Source organism: Centroberyx affinis, unplaced genomic scaffold (genome assembly GCF_046629955.1).
Source record: "Centroberyx affinis isolate AG114_WGS23_722 - 3 ecotype Tasmania unplaced genomic scaffold, CSIRO-AGI_Caff_v1 ptg002296l_1, whole genome shotgun sequence".
NCBI classification, from domain to species: Eukaryota; Metazoa; Chordata; class Actinopteri; order Beryciformes; family Berycidae; genus Centroberyx; species Centroberyx affinis.
Window position 1 is genome coordinate 211,853 of NW_027280570.1, and position 19,565 is coordinate 231,417.

Consider the following 19,565-nt stretch of genomic DNA (forward strand, 5'->3'; position numbering starts at 1 on the left):
AAACTGATGTTTTAACCATGAATGATTTTATGGAACTGACTTTTGTGTTTTAATGCCTATTAAAAGGAGTTTTCTTTCCCCTTAAACTTGTCTGTCATTTTTAACTGATGTTAAGAGAGCCCCTCCTTTTTACACTGATATTTTTAACAATAATCTTCTAATGCTGGAAATCACAGATCCAGATCATTACCGTCTAATTAGCTGATCCAAAGACTATCTGTCAACCAAATTTCATACCAAGCCATTAGTTCCTTTTAGAGGTATCTGAGTATTAATTCATGAACTGTAAAGTGTCACCCAAGGAAACTATTCGTTGCAGAGACCACCACTAAATTCAGGTGACAGGTGACAGTTTCAGGTTCAGCAGGATGTCTGACAATATATTTAATGGAGTTTCACAGTGAGCTATGAACAGTAGAGGTTATTGCTTCTATGAAATTCATATCTCTTAATATGCTGGATGCTTTCTACAGCCCAGATGGGAGTGAAAAGCTGGAGAAAGATCACACACTGAACACACACTGGTCCATCCCATTAAAGGCCTCATTTCAGGACCCCGAGTCACACAAAGAGGTGGCAAAACATAGACAAAGCTGTGTTAAAACTTTTACACATTTAATAACAATGTCTGGGTAAAAAGAGAGAGGCATGGATTATAATTTTTCAGGTTTATTACTTGAACTTGCATTGCCACCTTGTGGACAACAGGGTGAATGAGGGTTTGTGCACCATAAGGCGTTCAACAAAATGCTAAATCTACTATTTACAGGCACTTAGTGATACATTTTGGAAAACTGGGAGTGTGTAAGTACACATATCTATATATTTATTTATACAATGTGTAGTATGTGGTCCATCCCAACCACCTCAGGAGTTACAATTACTGATACAGTACTCTGTGTGTGTGTGTGTGTGTGTGTGTGTGTGTCTCCTAGCACTACACATCAGTGCTCTCCCTGTCTGAGGTGTTGCCGGCTTCCCATTGGCTGCGGGAGCGCAGGTTGTGTTCCGGGGCCCTGACTTGACCAATAGGGATGCGGTATGCTGCTAAACTCTGGCCAGTCAGCAGCAGCATCAGCGTGGCCGCCAGAGTAGCTGCCCAACTGCATGCTGGGAGACCCACCTGAGAGAGAGAGAGAGAGAGAGATTAAAAATAAATGTGGGGTAAGTCACATGTGAGGTAAGTCAAAGTTTTGCTTGGTGGTACTATGTGTTGTATTGTGTATGTGTACTCCCTAGATGTGTGCACAACTGTAAAATAATACCTTTGACATCCAATAATTCCCTACACTTCCTGTTATGTTAATAATGTTAATAATGGTTAATACGCTAATATGTAAGTAATAATGTACAGTGAGCCAGTCATTAGGCTATCAGGGCTTGTTTTGTAATAATGACCCTATACATTTTCCCACTTATTGCACAGCTGCTTACCAAAAACATGAATAATTTGACATGAAATAATGATTAAAAATCATTTAATTGCAAGCTAAAGTAATTTGCAAACTTAGTTTAATAAACTTACTTTAGGACTGGAGCCATTGTAGCATCTGTAGCTAGCATGCTACACTGTGCTAACATTACTGTCTGTAGCAGAAGAACTGCAACCATACAAACCCACTGTAAACAAATCCGGTAAGACTGTTCAATGGCCTCTAACCAGCAATCACAATTTGAATGCTTTCCAAATAAATTTAAAGTAATATTGTGAAAATCTTCCATGTTTCTAACCTTGGTAAACCGAGTGTGTCTTTGCAGTAGCCTAATCAAAGAGTAGGCTAACGTCATTTTGGCGCAGGTGTCGCTAGTTATTAACTTAAAATCAACAACGGACTTCTTGACTGCGGAGTGATATGATTAGATGTGAAAGAGCTTCCGTTGGCCAATCAGAGCGGACTATTCAACAAAGCTGCGTAATAACACCAGTATGCATTTCACACCAGTTGGAAGACGTTTCCTTGATATCGCGCTGCCACAATGTTCTTCCACAAAGTAAAAAAAGATGAAAGAAAAACCGAAGCTAAAGCTCAGAATCACCTGAGGCTTAAAGAAAACCTAGATTTTCAGAAAAGGAAAAAAAAAATGAAATAAAGAATGTTCAAGGCCTCTCAGCGTTGCATCCTCTTAGATATATATATGGCTTGGGGTGTGTGTACTTACAGTTCCCAGCAGATTGCTCAGGGCAATGTCAGCATACGCAGAGAGGAAGGCTGCGGGCAGACCAGAGAAGAAGAGAGAGGGAGATGAAGCTAAATATATCCTCACACACTCTCTGTCTCACTACCTTTCCCTGCGCTGCTGACGTACATAGCAGGAGCAGAGCTGTAATTTTTCCTGTCTGTAGACGCAATGGCAGCTCCAATTGAACCCAATTTACATAATGCGAATAGATTAGCTCCCTGCCAAACCCTGATCAGTACTAATATCCACAGTGCTCTATCTGCAACTGCAGACATGTCGTGTGTGTGTGTGTGAGAGTGTGTGTGTGTGAGAGTGTGTGAGAGTGTGTGTGAGAGAGAGAGAGAGTATAATTGTTTCAATTTGTCTGTATTCATGAGTGAGAGGGGTGGGAGAGAGAGAGGGAGGGAGGGAGAAAAAAAGAGACCGAGATAAACAGATAAATGAAAATCAAGCTTTGAACTGACACAATGATGACAGAATGATTAGCCTTTCACATGCAATTACAGCCATTCAGTGCAGTGAGAGATAGAAGGCGAGAAGGAGGGAGAGAGGCAAATGGGTTGGGATGAGTGGGGAGATACAAAGGAGGGTGTGGAGGAAAAGTAGAGGGGAGGGTCAGTCAGTCGCTGGCAAATAGGAAGGAATAGAAGATTGAGGGATGGATGGAGGGAAGGAAGGAAGGAGGGAATGAAGGGCGAATATGCAGGGAAACACAGGTGGAGCTTTGGGCTTGTCCCCTTCAATTTTAGGAGAAGGATAACTTATTTTTTGCCTCAAATGCATATGCTGTATTTGTACTCGCTCAGTGTTTTCAGAAGCACAGCTGAGTTTTCATGAAGCATAGTTTGTGATCGGCTTTGATCAACGCAAACTCCTCTTCCCCTTTTAAAGCAATGGAGCCCTTCTCTCTTCAAGAAAGTTTGGATTGAGCTCACATATGGTAATGGCATCTTCATATTAGGGGTTCAGGTTACTGTAGCAATGTCTAGCAATGTCTTGGTGTATTTCACATTGACCAATAATAATAATTCTCTTTCTTTTCTTAGTAAAGTTGTTGCTGATGACGTAAGGGAAAATGGAGTTGCAAAAAACAACCTGTGTCCTTGCATGAACATATATAAATCAGCATACGTAGAGAGGAAGGTATTCATACTATTCATACCTGGAGGAACAGTGATGGTCATTAGATATTATAAGACAGAATTGACAGACAGAAGCGACATACAGTAAGTGACGTCTCGGTGACTCAGTGGGCTCAAGACACACGGCACACACCGACACGGCTTTCTCACAAGCTGGTGAACTCACATCACATCACATCGTCTCATCATTCATAAGCACCCAGGATGATATAATGTTTTTCCGCCCATAGAGGAGCATGCGACTGAAATTACAACATGAAAATCACCAAGGCTGGAGTTAGGAGGTTTTCGCAGGACGACCCAGAAGTCCAGTTCCTGCACTTGAGTAGATTTCTTGAGCCACTTTAGCAACACTTTACTCTACACTGGCCTTCTTCCAGTCAGTCAGTTAACTACAATTTCACCCCAGTATACACAGACAAGGATAATTCAGAAAAAAATAAAAAATGTATGAGAACACATGGCCAATTTTGTTTTCTGCTGACAAATAGGCTAATATATTCCCCCTTATATAAGTACCTATCCCAGACTCAACTTGATATAATTTAGTACAGTAGGAAACGCTGGCACATCACTTACATTGCTGGAGCTTTTTATTGGTACTTTTATTAGTGCACAGTGTTTATACACCTTATACTTAGACGGTGTTGTTATAGTCTTACATTATGTATTATGTATTCGATTTTCATTAACGCAGTGTTATTGTGCACTTGGAACAATCAATAGCAAAAAAAATGGACTGCCATCAGCAAGTGTGTGTGTGTGTGTGTGTGTGTTGGGGGGGGGGTGTCTCACCACTGGCGATGGCGAAGAGGTGGGTCCTCCAGCTGAAGGTGAAGAAGAGTCCTCCAACAGCTATGCAGCCCAGAGCTCCGTTAAACCCCGACAGACCTGAGTACAGAGAGGCATGACGCACCGCCATGGACAGACCTGCAACACACACACACACACACACACACACACACACTGTTAAATCCTGACAGCTCCGAGTGCAGAGACCCATGAGTCACTGGGGATCACACATAGACAGAAATCCACAACCCCCCCCCCCCCCCCCCCCCCACACACACACACACACACACACACACACACACACACAGATCATAATGATTTCATGAAACTGCTGTACTGAATTTATCCATGTGGTGGTGCTACACACAAACGGTCAGTTCAATGTGGAATAAAGAGGATGGTTGGCAGATAATATGTTGCTTCCCCTCAATGGTTTCCTCTGAAATCAATAGAAGGCATGTAAATATCTATCCCAACATGGAGGATACCATTTCCTTTCATTCCTGTTCAAATCCCCTAGTTACAGGTTACAGGCAATTATCTATTATGATATAGCCCCATATTATAAAACCATGCCTAAGTTGAAAGTCCTCTGCTTGCTGCTTGTATTAGTGTTTTTTCCAGGTTGGAATAGCCTACTGGTGTTCAGCTGGTGGTCATGTGGTGTTGTGAGTGCAGGGCCAGGCCAAGGGGCAAGTGCTGACAAAGTGCCCGCTGGTATCCAGTGACCAGGGGTTACGCTTGGATACATGGAGATTCGTTTTGTATTACATGTGGGTGAGCTACCCTTTTCAAGTCTGTCACTGTAATGAGACCGTAGGAGTCATGAGAGGAGGCCGGTAATGAGGAGACGTGGGAGAGAAAGATGTGGGACAGTCGGCGGGTTCCCGATCTGGGGGATGAGAACCTCTCGGGGGGGCTTTTGGGATGATTTTGAAGGCCGCAAAGTGATTTAAGGAATGTGAAAAACGGATGTTCCTGATGCAAATGTAAATGTAAAAAGGAAACAACCTGATTTCCCCTCAATAAATTTGAATTTTATTGTATTTATATCCAGGGTTGGGTGGCCTTCTTTCACAATGTAATTCTAATCAGGTACTTCACTTCCAAAATCAATAGAATATGCAGTTAAAATAGCCTTTGATTCCAATTTAAAGACTGTAATTTGAATTGTGTTATTACTATATTCAAATACCAGAATCAACCACTATTTAAAATGTGTAAAATTATGTTAGTGTTAATAATCACAATCTCAATGCATTTTCCAAATGTAATTCCAACCAAGCACCTATTATTTCTTTCAAAAGTATCGGTATCTCTTTTTTAGTATTTTTGTCGGCAACTGCAAAAGATTACAAGAGTCACAAAAGCACGTAATCCATTACTTATTGATTTTGAATTTTTTCACATTCTTCAGTCGTCACACCATCTTCCGCTGTGCATCTCAACTCCACCGCTGCAGGATATTGATGTAGTGGGTGGACACGGACACCCGGTCAGTGTCTCACCTATGACTCACAGCCATGCTAAACAAACACACGCTACGCACTGATGCCGAGGCTATATGCGGACTCCACAGGGGGCGTGTTGACCCAGATAGATCCCAGCCGGGCCAGGAGTCCTGAGTGTTGACCTGCAGCTGCAGCAGTATGTCAATTTACCCACATGTTAACGAGAATGACAATGAAATAACCATGACATTAGAAGGATAAGGGTTTCGGCTGCGTAATGAGCTGCTCGCTGACTGTATCGTGTGTCTATTTAACCTACATGAACAGCTATGGAATAACAGTATAATGGAATAGCAGAGGTTATGTATTTTTACCTAAACAAGTAAAATAATTGCCACAGAGATGAGGGAACATTGACTTCCACTGAGTAGAGCAGTGACCTTTCAGCCCACCATTTGCTGTGGCGGTTATATATTATTTAGCCACACGTGCACATGAGGGTAAAGGAACGCGCTCCTGGATGTGTGGGAAGGAAGGAGTTTTCACCGTGAAAACCTTGTGACTCAGATATTTTAATTTCAGTTGAGAGATCGCATGCTCCTCTATGGATTATTCTATGACTCTTGGCTTGATGAAACTAATTAGATAAAGCTGAAAACTCTATACTGGTACATTGCAAAGCTGCTATACATTCAAAGCTACAAATGAATGACCAGCAAAGGATAAATGAGTAGCTACTGTCAAAATCCCTCCACCCCTGTATTAATATTGCAGGATTTGACCAAATAATTCATCGGTGCAACAGTGCGTTAAGAATGTAAATGTTGCAACTCGCTCTGTGTCTATTTAAAACACAAGGTAGATAAATGAGCCTCGGGCGGAGCTGTGATTGATTTTCCTTGGATGAGGCACGGCGAGCTGCAGAGTGACCACACCCCAGGACTGCCTCCTCCGTCTGGCTGCTCCTCTCCCATTTACCCCCCTCTCCTCCGCCTCTATCCCCCCTCCATCTCTACTTCTCACTTCTACCTTTTTTTTGTGTTTGTTTTCCCTCTGTATCTTTTTCAATCGGCCTCCCCCCGGCTCTCTCTGTACTCGTCTTGCCTCTTCCTCGTTCCTTATCTTCCCTCATCGCCCTCCCTCCTTCCCTCCATCCTCTCCTCTATCCTTCGTCCCTGCCTCCTTCTGTCTTCTTGCTTTCCCCCTTCCCCTCCCTCCTCCTTCTCTTTCTATTGTTCTTTCCCAGAATTTCTCCCTGCCTCATTTCCTCACTCTCACTTACAGTACCTCCCTACATCCCCTTCCTTCCTTGCTTCCTTGCTTCCTTCCTTCCTTCCTTGCTTCCTTGCCACCTCCCTTCATCCCACCCCTCCTCCTCCCTCTCTCCCTCCCCCTGTATGGGTGTCATTAAAGACTAATGGCAGTGTGGGAGGGGACCTCAGAGGATACTGAGAATTTTACTGTTTTTCTACTCTCTGAGTGTGTGTGTGTGTGTGTGTGTGTGTGTGTGTGTGCGTGTGTGGATGGATGTGTGGGTGTGTGTGTCTGTGTGTGTGTGCGTGCTCAGCATCATAATGGCACAGGGTGGGGTGATGTTTCTCATCATTTAGACTATTGGACCATGGATATGTGTGTGTGTGTGTGTGTGTGTGTGTGTGTGCATGCATGCGCGCGTGTGTGTGAGTCACTCTCAGTGTGATGTTGTCTATGCTAATAGAATGAGTCAGAAGAGAGCTCTTATCATATCAAACCCATGTCCTTTCATCTCCTCCTTTCTCTCCTCTCCTCTCCTCTCCTCTCCTCTCCTCTCCTCTCCTCTCCTCTTTCTATCTCTCCAGCTCAGAGTCTTTTTTCCATCTGCTGCCAACATCAGACCTGAATGACTGGCTGCAGACTAAGTGGAAGACAATGTAATGGGTCGGACTGAACAGCTAAAGTGAACTGTGCATAATGCCTTGTTTTGCAGCGTTACTGTGTTATATGTGTCTGTACTTAGGTTTTTGGACTGTATTTAGGCTTTTGCTGTTCATTCAGGCGTTGCACCATCACTGTGCCCTTCAGTGCAACTAAATGCATTGCTCTGTATATGTGGACTCATTTGTTAAGACTGTCCAGAGCATCAGCATCATGAGTGGCATGGAGGGAAACTTTGCGATGCTTGCTTGCATCTGTCCTGTGCAGCGTTTGCAGTGTTTGTGAATGACAGTTTTACTGTTGTTCTATTGTGTGTGTGTGTGTGTATGTGTGTGTGTGAATACTCTCTCTCTACACTGAATGTACAAAGTATTAGTGATATTGTCCTAATATTGAGTTGCAATCCAAATCTCAATTGTCTTCAAAATCCTTCTCTAACTTGTCTGCTCCTCTTTATCTACATCTCCTCCTTTGTGATTGGTAGAGATTTAATACGGGAAATCAATAAGGGATAAAGGCTTTTACCTGGATTCACCTCATCAGTGCACTTCATGAAAAGAGCATGTGATAATTGCACATTTGGTGTACTTCTATCTCTATCTCTCCACCTCAGAGACTCATTTCCAGCTACAGTGTTTTGGTGTATCAACACACTGCATCCCAGCAAGCATTAGATAGTTGGCCACATGCAGGAGGAGGCCAAGTTCAACGTCAACCTAAATGTTAAATTTAATGTAATGTAAAGTGCAAGACTGCGGTTTGCACTGGGCAGCTCCCAGGTGGGAATGTGTGTGTGTGTGTGCGTGCTTGTGTGTGTATGTAACCGATCTTGCAGCTAATTGTTCCTGCTTAATTAAATAACGGAAAGAACGGAAGAAAAACTGTGAATGTCTTTATGTCTGTGCAGTCAGTGTTTGGAGTACTGTTTGGTTCTTCTGCTAGGAAAGAATATAACAAAAAGTCTGTCTGGATTTGTGTGTGTGTGTGTGTGTGTGTGTGTGTGTGTGTGTGTGTGTGTGTGTGTATGACGCTGCTGTCACCCTGTTTTTGCAACCTAGCCTATATAAAGCATCTTCAAATATCCAAAAAACTTTCAAACTGACTCATTTCTATGGTTATGTGAATGTGTTGGTGTGCACATATTAATTCCTGTGTGTGTGTGTGTTTGTGTGTGTGTTTGCGTAGGTGTGTCTTTGCTTCTCAAACCTGAAAAATGGAAAATAATCAAGGGATTCGTTTTGTGAAATTGACTCCTATTGTTGTATTTTTCTATGCAATTCTCTTTCTTTTCGAACACTTTCATACTTCTTAGCATGCTAGCTCTGCGATTAGCATCTTAACTTGGTTGTTTTCATTACTCCTAGTTTCTTAGGGTCATTTTTTTAATGAAATCCATTACTATTTTTACAAGTTATTGAGTCTTTGCTGTATAAAAATTCTATTTAGAGCATGAGTATATTAGTATGGATGTCTGAATGAAAAACTGAGAAAAAGTTCAACTTGTTCAGTCCAATCATTTACATTCAGTTCATCAATCACACCCCTGGTCTGACTGTATAAAGACGTAGTTGCTCTTCTTAGTGTCTGTTGTGTAACACCCAGCAGTCTGAGTCAAGACCATAACTTTAAGTTTTATAAGATAAATCAGTCAATAATAAAAGAACACGTCTTCAAAAGTAGGCGTTAACCGTCAGCATGTCCTCCTACTATTTCGCCTCAGGCAGAGATGGTGTAAGTATCATCACGCATTACGCCGTTACCATAGCAACTCATCTGGTACAGACCAGAAACAAACTTGTTTTTCTAACTTCAAAAAACCTACAATTTTCTAAATAAACCTGAGATGTTTTAAATGGAAGGTACGTGCAACAGTAGGCCACAGTTTGCTACTTTTAATGCAATAAGATCAGACACTTATCTGGAATTATTTTTTAAGTTGGAGCAGAGTGAGAGCTCTCTGCTTCTTCCTCCTCTCTGAGTTCTGATAATGCATCCGTGTCAAATCAGAGCGATGTCAGATACGAGCTTCTCCGACTTCCTGAGTTTGAACTGTCCCAGTTCCTCAGACTTCCTGACTTTGGCCCCGCTTTGAACCGTCAAACCATTCCTACAGTTATTCTCATAAGACGTGAATGCAGCAGGAGGTGGAGGCTCTGGCCTACATACAGCCCCTGCTTTCCTCCATGGGAAACCCCTGGTGGGAATAGAGTGACAGCTCTAAATATGGCCTCGCACTCTCCCTGTACCAGGCGAACTTCACGCCTCTTTCCTCTCTCTGTCATTCTGTCTTCGTTTCACATTTTCCATACAGAAAACAGGTGATGTGGCTGATTACTAATAGAGAACAGCAGGAGGCTCCCTGCCTGTCTGTGGGAATCCCACTCCAGTGCCCCCCCCCCCCCCCCCCCCCCTCCTCTGGTCTCTCACCTCATCTGTAGCCTTGAAAGAAATGACTAAAATTATGACAGTGGTACCAGAGGTGATGATGAATATGGGGATGATGGTGATGTGAAAAAATGGCAACAATGACGATGACAGTGATGATGATGATGATGATGATGATAATGATGAAGATGAGGAGGAGGAGGATAACGATTAGGATGCTGATGATGGCAATGGTGATGGTAAAGAAGGTGAAGATGAAGGTGACAATGTTGATAACGAAGACAATATCATATATAATGTATGTAATAATGTATATAATGTATATGATGATATGTATAATGTATAATATGTAAATTATTATTAATAATTATTGAAAATTACAATAATGATGACAATGACGATGATGATAATGATGATGTGATGTTAATAATTATAATAAAATAATGAAATTGACGATGATGATGACGATGATGATAATGATAATGATGATGGAGATGCTAATAATTATAATATAATAAAAATTATAATAATTATTATTATAATAATTACAATTACAATTTCACATTTGGCAGACGCTTTTATCCAAAGCGACTTACACATGAGATTTGCATACAACACAAGCAAGTTTCTAGATAGGAGAGAACAACGAGAGTAAGTGCTATAGAGCTAAGTTCTGGTCCAACAGGACATATGTGCTACGAGGGAGTGCTACAAGGCAGTGCTATGAGGTAATGCATAGAGTGCAAAAAAAATTTTTTTGTTTTTTGTTTTTTTTTATGAAAGGAGGTATTCGCTAAAGAGCTGGGTCTTTAGCCTTTTCTTAAGGATAGAGAGGGATTCTGCGGATCGAATGGAGTTTGGCAACTCGTTCCACCACTGGAACGAGTCTGGCTAGAGACTTCGGGCCTTGCTGAGGTGGCAGCACCAGGCACCGCTCCATGGCAGAGCGTAGTGAGCGGGAGGGAGCGTAGACCTGAATGAGGGAGTTCAGGTAGGTCGGAGCCGTTTTGGTTATTGTTTTGTAGGCGAGCATCAAGGACTTGAACTTGATGCGGGCAGCAACTGGGAGCCAGTGGAGGGAGATGAATAGCGGAGTGACATGTGCTCTTTTGGGCTGGTTGAAGACCAGACGCGCCGCCGCGTTCTGGATCATCTGCAGAGGTTTGAAAGTACAGGCCGGGAGCCCTGCCAGTAAGGAGTTGCAGTAGTCAAGGCGTGATATTACAAGAGCCTGTACCAGGAGTTGTGCTGCATGCTCAGACAGGTAGGGTCTGATCTTCCTGATATTGTATAGAGCAAATCGGCATGACCGAGCAACAGAAGCCACATGCTCCTTGAAGGTTAGCTGGTCATCAATCATGACACCCAAGTTTCTGGCAGACTTTGTGGGTATGAGCTCAGTTGATTCGAGCTGGATACTGATTTGTTGTTGTATAGAGGGACTGGCTGGGATGACAAGGAGCTCAGTCTTTGACAAGTTAAGCTGAAGGTGGCGTTCCTTCATCCAAGCCGAGATGTCGGCGAGGCATGCCGATATCCGCGCCGAGACTGTGGGGTCGTCTGGCGGGAACGACAGGAGGAGCTGGGTATCGTCAGCATATGAATGATAAGAGAAGCCATGTGAGCGGATCACTGCACCCAATGAGGTGGTGTATAATGAAAAGAGAATAAGAATTATAATAAGAATTATAATATTGCTAACACTGACGATGAAAATGACAATGATGACAAAAATGCCGATGATGATGATGATAACAAAGGTGATGATGAAGATGATGATAATGAAGATAATGGTGGCTTTAATGATGAAGACGATGATGATGGCAATGATTGTAGTGATAATATTGATAATAACAATAATGATGAAAATGAAGACAGTGATGACAATGATAATGATGGTGGTGATGATGATGATGGTGATGTTAATAATTCTAATACTGATAATGAAAATTATGTTGATGATGATGATGACGAAGACGATGAAATCACATATTCTACCTGCCCTCTCCCCCCTCCCTCCCTCTTCTTTTCAAACCAGAGTATCCTTACACTCAGCATTTTGCAGGCACTGAAGGATAATGAATGCGGGGAGACAGTGAAGAGAGGATGAGAGCGAGAGGAAGAATGTTGAGAGGAAGTGAGGAAGTTTCGAGATGATGAGATGAAAGGATAAAAGGGGATCAGAGAGAGAGAAAGAAAGAGGGAGAGAGGGAGGTGAGAGGAGAAGAAAGACAGAGCCTGGGGCGAGACTTGTTGTCTGAAGTGTCGAAGAGCCCGGTGTCAACTGCAATTCAATACACACACACAGACACACACACACACACACACACTTAGACCTCTTGATCATTCACAGATTATTATTTTCTTCTCCTCTCCTCTCTCTCTCTCTCTCTCTCCTTTCAAACTCTTCATCCCTTTCCCCTCCTCACCATCTCCAGCTAATATTTTCCTCCTTGTCTCCTGACACCGATCCTTCGTTCCCCCTCTGGTTCTCTGTCTGTCAGGCAGGATTGTGTTTTGAGTCTGACCTTGTAGTACTTGTAGACAGAGCTAACTCTCTCTGTCTCTGTCTCTCTCTGTGTGTGTGAGTCTATTTATCTATCAGGGCAGTCAGTTCACTAAACCCAAAGTACGGCAAAGGATATCCAATATAAAGTTAGGCGGTGACTGATGACTGAAAAGATATTATTCTTTGGCCAGTATGATAAATTAATAGACATAGGTCACAAAACTATCAACTTTAAGGGAACATTGGTTCTGAATCTGGAACATTGGAACATTGATTGGGGACCGCATACACACACACACACACACACACACAGTCTTACTTATGTCACTTTTGGGGTATTTACATAGACTTACATTAATTTTTTTTTTACCAATTGGGGACATGGCTTTTGTCCCCAATTGCACAAGCCGTCCCCAATCAACTGGTCTTAAGTCTGGTATGTGTCCCTGAAAGTGACTTAAGTCATACCCACACACACACACACACACACACACACACACACACACACACACACACACACACACACAGTCTCTCTCTCTCTCTCATTTCAAAGAATAATATTAAAAATTCAGATCTATTACCATCATTATAGCTTCACATCTAAGTGATATAAAGGATGATGATGAGTAAGTAGTTTTAATTTAGTTTTAGTTGAGTAGTTTTATTGTCTCTTTTATTGTCTAAGTTATATCTATCTATCTATCTATCTATCTATCTATCTATCTATCTATCTATCTATCTATCTACGGTATTTCTTTCACCTCAGTTTGAAGGAAGAAAGAGAGGAACTAAGGAAGGACCGAAGGAGGGAGAGAAGGAAACAAGGAAAGTAGTGAAAGTAAAAGAGGGAATGAGCAGACAGACCTTTTCTATTTTCTCTCATGCATTTAGCTGCCACACTCCAGCAAGGAGTTTCTTCTCTGCTCTGTTGCCTACACAGCCTCATTACAGTCACATCTCTTTGATTACTTGTTTGTCATGCTGTTGTTTTGTATCGCAGCAGTGTGTGTGTGTGTGTGTGTGTGTGTGTATACAAGCTCATCATCAATCCATGGAAGCTTTTGAGCTCACTCCCACCCTCCCTCTGTATCCTACAGTATGACTCATAACCACACACACACACACACACACACACGCACACACCCCAGCGACTTACCATTGTGTTGCTCTTATAGCAGTAGACGGAAGCAGGGGGCTGGAGACTCGTCGCTTAAACTCCCCATATCTCTCTCTCTCCCTTGCATCCACTTCATCCATCTCTCGCTCTCCCATTTCATTCTATTATCTCTCTCTCCCTCATCCTCTCTTCCGTCTCTCTCTCTCTCTCTCTCTTTCCCAGATGTAAAAGGCAGACAGAGCCACAGGCCTGTGTGTTTGTGTGCATGCCAGTAGTTATCACCACCCTGGCTAATTGCTCTGTGTCATTTGGGGTTGACTAACTGCCCACAGGCTGCTGCTGCCTATCTTGCATTTTCTCCATTTCTACATGCACTGCCAATCTGACTTTTTTTGCCAGAGGGATTCATAAACTGTACCCGGCTTTGCCCTTGTTAAATCGTATTTCTACATTTGCCATGCAGGAAGCCATCAGATATAATCTATTTTGGGCCCTGACTAATGGTTTTAGAAATGGTTTAGCGGGCAGAAGCAGATACCTTCCAGTCCCCTGGTTTCTAATGTTATATTGTGCTTTATTGGCACCGAGGACATGTTATTGTTTTTATAGAACATTTACAACATTTTTACAATAGCATCAAACAGGAAACACACACTTCCTCACTGCTATAGTACAATGTAACAGATGGGAACAGTGAATAAATGAAATGTTAACAAGGTGGAGTGATGAGTGATAAGGTTCATATATTGCAGTTATAATCAGTCATGGAACGCCTCTCGTCCAATCACAGTTGGAAACAGATTTTGTATAATGCTGATTATGAAACAGGTAATTGTTTATTGGGTGTTTTACAATTGCGTCCAATCAGACTCAACCAACTCAAACTGAGGACCACGCCCATTTGTGACCCCATATCAGGTGATTTAAAGCTTTGCTTATACCGTTACTGTGTTGCCTAGCAACCACTTTGTTTAGCTGCTGTTCAAGGACTATATTGCTGGATTGGAAGAGTGGTATGTTACCGCCATTTTATAAAAGCAATAACCCACTCTATTTTTAGAACATCTAAAACATCTTGCCTAACCTCTTATGGCTGCTCTAAAATCATTGTGAAGCACAGTGTTGAGTCACTTATTGCTTTAATGTGGGATAACAGTTGATGTCAGAAGTGTGAAGGAAGGTTGGCCCAGAGGTAGAGAGGCAGTGGAGAGTAGCAGCAGTAGAAGTAGGCAGTAGAAGTAGAGAGACTAATAACTGGAGTGTTGTTGGCAGCACCGACAGGAGAGTTTCTACTATAAGCTGGCAAGTGGAAGGTGGCTGGTATTAGATGTGTGCTGCTGAAATATGAACGTCAGTGTCTCACCCATGTCAAACACAGAACGCAACCACATCTGCTTTTGATGACGTTATAAAGCGTTATCCCATATTCCCAGGTTACTTCAGTTAAAAGGATAATCGCCCCAACTCTCCCAGCAGCACCCGCTCCTTCTATACAGTTACACAACACTGTCTGAGACTCACCAGCTAGTGTTCCAGCTGCTGATCCCAGCAGAGCGTGGACGGCCATCAGGGGGGAGTAGAGCAGAACGGCCCCCAGGATGAGAAGGGAGGGCCCCAGCGCCCCGCAGGCGTAGATCTGACCCACACCCAGAGGGATGCCATACAGCACCTGCAGCAGAGGAGGTGGAGAGGAGTTAGAGAGGAGTTAAGAGCAGTGGTGTAGTGCGTATACGACTTATTTTTCAGTCGGCATTGCGTGTACCCACTTCTAAATCCCCTCTGATGCGCATCATTCAGTAGTGTGCTGTAAATTTTTTTCCTAGGATAGCGAAGGCATGACCTGCCCTACTCTGCCTCTGATTGGCTAGTACTCATTGCCTTCGTTGGTTGGGTTTCCCTCAGATAATAACGCAACAAAATATGGCCTTTGGTAATGAAATTAATAGGAAAGATGAAGCGAACTACTCAAACAAAAATTTGCTTTCAAAATTACAAACGACCTCGCGATGCTACATCGGTGCTGTTAGCCAGCAGCCCAGCTAACGATAGCCCAGCGCCCGCTCCGTCCCCCACCCCCAGGATGCCGACAGTGACAGAGATGCTGCATCTTCGACTACAACTTCGAATGAAGACGTCAATCACAGTGAGCACTTTTTAATAGCAGGACCTTGTAAATTATGTTAATAACATATGTCAGGGCTCGACATTACCATTTGCCCGTTACTGTATGTCATGGGAGAAACAGTCAGTCACACATTGATGGGGACCAATTTGGCAGCAGGGCACCACAAGAGAGCCTGCTTTCAATATAATATGCATCCCTCAATTACTTGAATGCTTCCATTATTTTGGCAGCTACCTGTAGGTTCAATTAACTTAGTGAGTCTGTTTGAAATTCTTGTGTCAATGAACTAAATTCAGTAATGTTCAGGTTATGGTAATTGTTGTGCAACACAAATAACCAAACATGTTGCCAATGAGATACAGAGCAAAATCGTCAGTAGCATAATAGCATCATCGAGTAAGTTAGCCGTCCTAATTGACGAGGCCTCTTCTTTAAGTCACAAAGCTGTCATGACAGTTTCAGTTAAAGCATCAATTCAAGAAGAAAGCCCTGAATTCATATCCCTTGAGCTTGTTGAACTGAATCAGAGAGCAGATGGCACAGTAGAGGGTTTACTCAATTGTTTAACTAATGCTGGCTTTACAGAAGAATTGCTTCATGAAAACTGGGTAACATTTGTATCTGATGGAGCCAGTGTCATGTTAGGAAAAAAGTCAGGAGTAGCAACCAGTTTGACCTCGAAATTCCCAAAGCTTTTTGTATGGCACTGTATGAACCATAGACTTGAACTAGCTGTGTCAGACGCAGTTGATGAGGTAAACTCTGTCAATCACTTTAAAGCTTTGCAGAATGCAGAAGCTTTATTCTCTGTATAGGAAGTACACTCAGTAATCTGTTACCAGCACCTGGGCAATCTTTGCTTCCCTAAAGTTGGTTTGTGAACATGTATTGAGAATTGTCAAATTCAGTTTTGAAATATTTTATTTAGAAAATCGGCTGTGTCATGCTGAATGTTTGTTAAAAATAAACTAATTGCTGACTGAAACACCATGTTTGCCTGATCTTGAATATATCTTATATTCATGCATTAGGCCTGTGTAGGACCAGTAGTATTTGCAAACTGCCCCTTGACAAATAATGTTCATTTTATAATGGTGGCACACTCTGGCCTACACTATCTGTTGCAAATCAGCTGTTCCAATAGACAGTTTACAAAAGAAACTACTGGCCCATAGACTACTTGCAAGGTGAGAGAATAGTTGTCCAATTTTCATGCGTGGATGGACTAAGGAATAAGGAATAGTTCACTCAAAATGCATAATTATGTAGTTGTCTCACCCTATAGTCTGTGGGCCAGTATTGATTGCAAAATCTGCACCTCTTCTGTGGCTAATGTTAATTTCATAATGATCCTTACTCCCTGAAGTCAAGCAGCAGAAGTTAAGTGACAATGTGCAAATACTACTGGCCCATTTTTGGGTGAACTAAATATGCAAGAGTAGCCATGTCACTGTTTATAACACTGGTTAAGAGTTTAGGATGAGTTAGAGAGCTCTTAGAGAGTTAGGATTTAGAGACTATAGAGAGGAGTCAGGAGTTAGAGAGCAAAAAGTGAGTTAGCGTTTAGCAGGCCGGGCCAGACATGAAGGTTCAAAGTCCCATCATTAGTTCTTCAATTACATTTAAGTTAGCCAAATGTTCCTGTAGTAGATACACACACACAATGCATGTGAATGATGACTAATTATGTGGAATCTGTTCAGAAGCTGTTCTCCCCAGTCAAGATCAGAGCCGTTCTGGTGAATTTCCATCACCCCAGCTAAACACACACACACACATACACACACACACACACATATGCTGGATTCCCAACAGTCAGTGAGAAGTGAAGAGTTTCCATGGCGACGTGATGGGTGCACCTGCCTGTCGCTGATATTTACAAGTCATAAATGGTCTTTAATTATATCGCTGCCACACGTGTGTGTGTGTGTGTGTGTGTACGTGTGTGTGCATGCATGTGTGTTTGTGTGCATGCAATGAGATTAAGTATGTTGTCGTGGCCGTGCAGCCAGAGCGCCATCCTCAGCAGAGTGAGAGCTGAAGACATTAAATATAAATAGGACCGACGTCACCGCCGTCTCTGGAGAGAACCGGGGAAAGACGAGAGAGGAGGAAGAAGAGAAGAATGAGAGAAAAAGGAGTAGAGGAAGAGGGACAAAGACAGAAGGAGAGGAGGAGGAGAGAGAGAGGATGAGATCATTTCACATCAAGGACCATAACGGAGATAAATCTGTGACTGTAAAGCGCCGTTCCCGAAAATGTGGTCACATATGCCAGTTGTGTGTTTATTTTTGTCTTCGATTGCCAAATGAACCGAACGAAACTATGAGGAAGGAAGGAAGGAAGGAAGGAAGGAAGGGAGGAGATAGGGGAGGAGAGAAAGGAAACAGAGAGAGGATGGAGAGGTGGGAGAGAGCAAGGAGCAGGGCTGGTGATGGAGAAAGAGATGGAAAGAGGGAGAGAAGAAGATGAAGAAAAGGATAGAGATGGAGGTGGAGGGAGGACGGGGAAGAGGGAGGGCGAAGATTTGCATAGCAGAGGAGAAAAACGGATAGCGGGTGAGGAAGTGGTGGGGGGGGGGGGGGGGGGGAGGAAGACATGAAGCAGAGAAGGGGAGGGATACAAGAGGAGGATTTAGAGTTTTCAGATCTCCCAAGAAATCAACCAAGGCGAATTTATGAAATGAAAGGGACAAATTTTATAAGGCCAGAGAGAGAGAGAGAGAGAGAGACAGAGGGAGGAAGAGAGAGAGACAGACGGGGAGGAGAAGAGTCTGTCGGAGAGGGGCAGGAAGGGAACGATAGGAGCGGAATATTAAAAAGAGAGCGAGGGGATCAAAGGAGGAGAGAGACAGGAGGAGAGAGTGAGAAACTATCTGAGCGAGAGAGAGATTATCCGAGACAGGGAGCGGGGTGATACTTGGGGAAACTAATTATTTAGCGAGAGGAACATACTGTACCATGGGACGTGACGCTCGTTAATACAATCTTATGTAAATCTTGACTCTATTCAGGACACCTAACAGCTCTGATAGGGTTTAGTCGGCGTAGATAATCTTGTTTGGGCCGCTTCACGGTCAGTTTACAGATCTAGAATTATACAACAGCCTTCCGCTCCGGCGTCTCGCAGCAGAAAAGCACAGGGACTCCTCATGCTAAATATATCCAAGAACTTTTGCCAAAAGTGCTCCGTCATTAATCACGTAGTTTCTTTTGTACCCAGAGACCCTCGCAGATCTAATTAGATACTTTGGCATAGCAGCAGAGAAAGAAACGCTGGCCTCTCTAGAGTCTCCAGCATATGTTTCAAAGTGGGTTTTGCTGGAAGTACGAGGGAAATGAAGCCATATTGGGAATCAGAGCCCGGTCTCCTGGAATTTCATGAAATGAGCACAATGTTTATGTGGAAGAAAGATTATGTGAAGGAGATATGAAAAGACAAAGTGACAGACAGACAGCGTTGTGTTTGGGTTAGTGGTTGTCTTCATTTACCTTCAACTTCTGAACACTGGGGTTCAAATCCCAATTGATGCCAAGACATTTTCTATTGTCAGTGAAGTTTGAATTTTTTTGTGAAAGTCCTTCTTCTTTAACTGTGACCAAAGCCTTTCCCTAACCTTTTCACCAGACGAACGTTCACTGAGTTTGTGTCCGCAAAACGGGTTACAGAATTCACACACGATTTACGTGAATTTAATTCAAGTTTCAACTTTATTTCTCCCAACTGACAATTGGTTTTTCAGCAAGTATCAAAAACTTTACTTAAAAAACAAAGCATGAAAGCATGAAAGCCTGAAGACTTATGGGCACAAACAACAGTTAGTCACCAAAGCTAGGTGCCAATGCAGAGTATCAGACATGCAGCTTGAGACAAATCATCATCATCGTCATCACCACACCATGATCAACAAACAATTCATGGCTTCTGGCTCTCACTGCTTATTCCTTAC

General features: G+C 42.8%; 1 protein-coding gene across 1 annotated transcript; it reads right to left on the bottom strand.

Annotated features, from left to right (window-relative positions):
• Positions 1–937: 937 nt before the first annotated feature.
• Positions 938–15,160, bottom strand: LOC139655522 (urea transporter 1; the record flags this gene model as incomplete). The annotated part of the gene is made up of 4 exons (XM_071532958.1): positions 938–1,123; positions 2,161–2,210; positions 4,119–4,253; positions 15,013–15,160. Coding segments are annotated over 4 exons (519 nt in total), but the record flags the coding sequence as incomplete, so codon positions are not given.
• Positions 15,161–19,565: the final 4,405 nt, after the last annotated feature.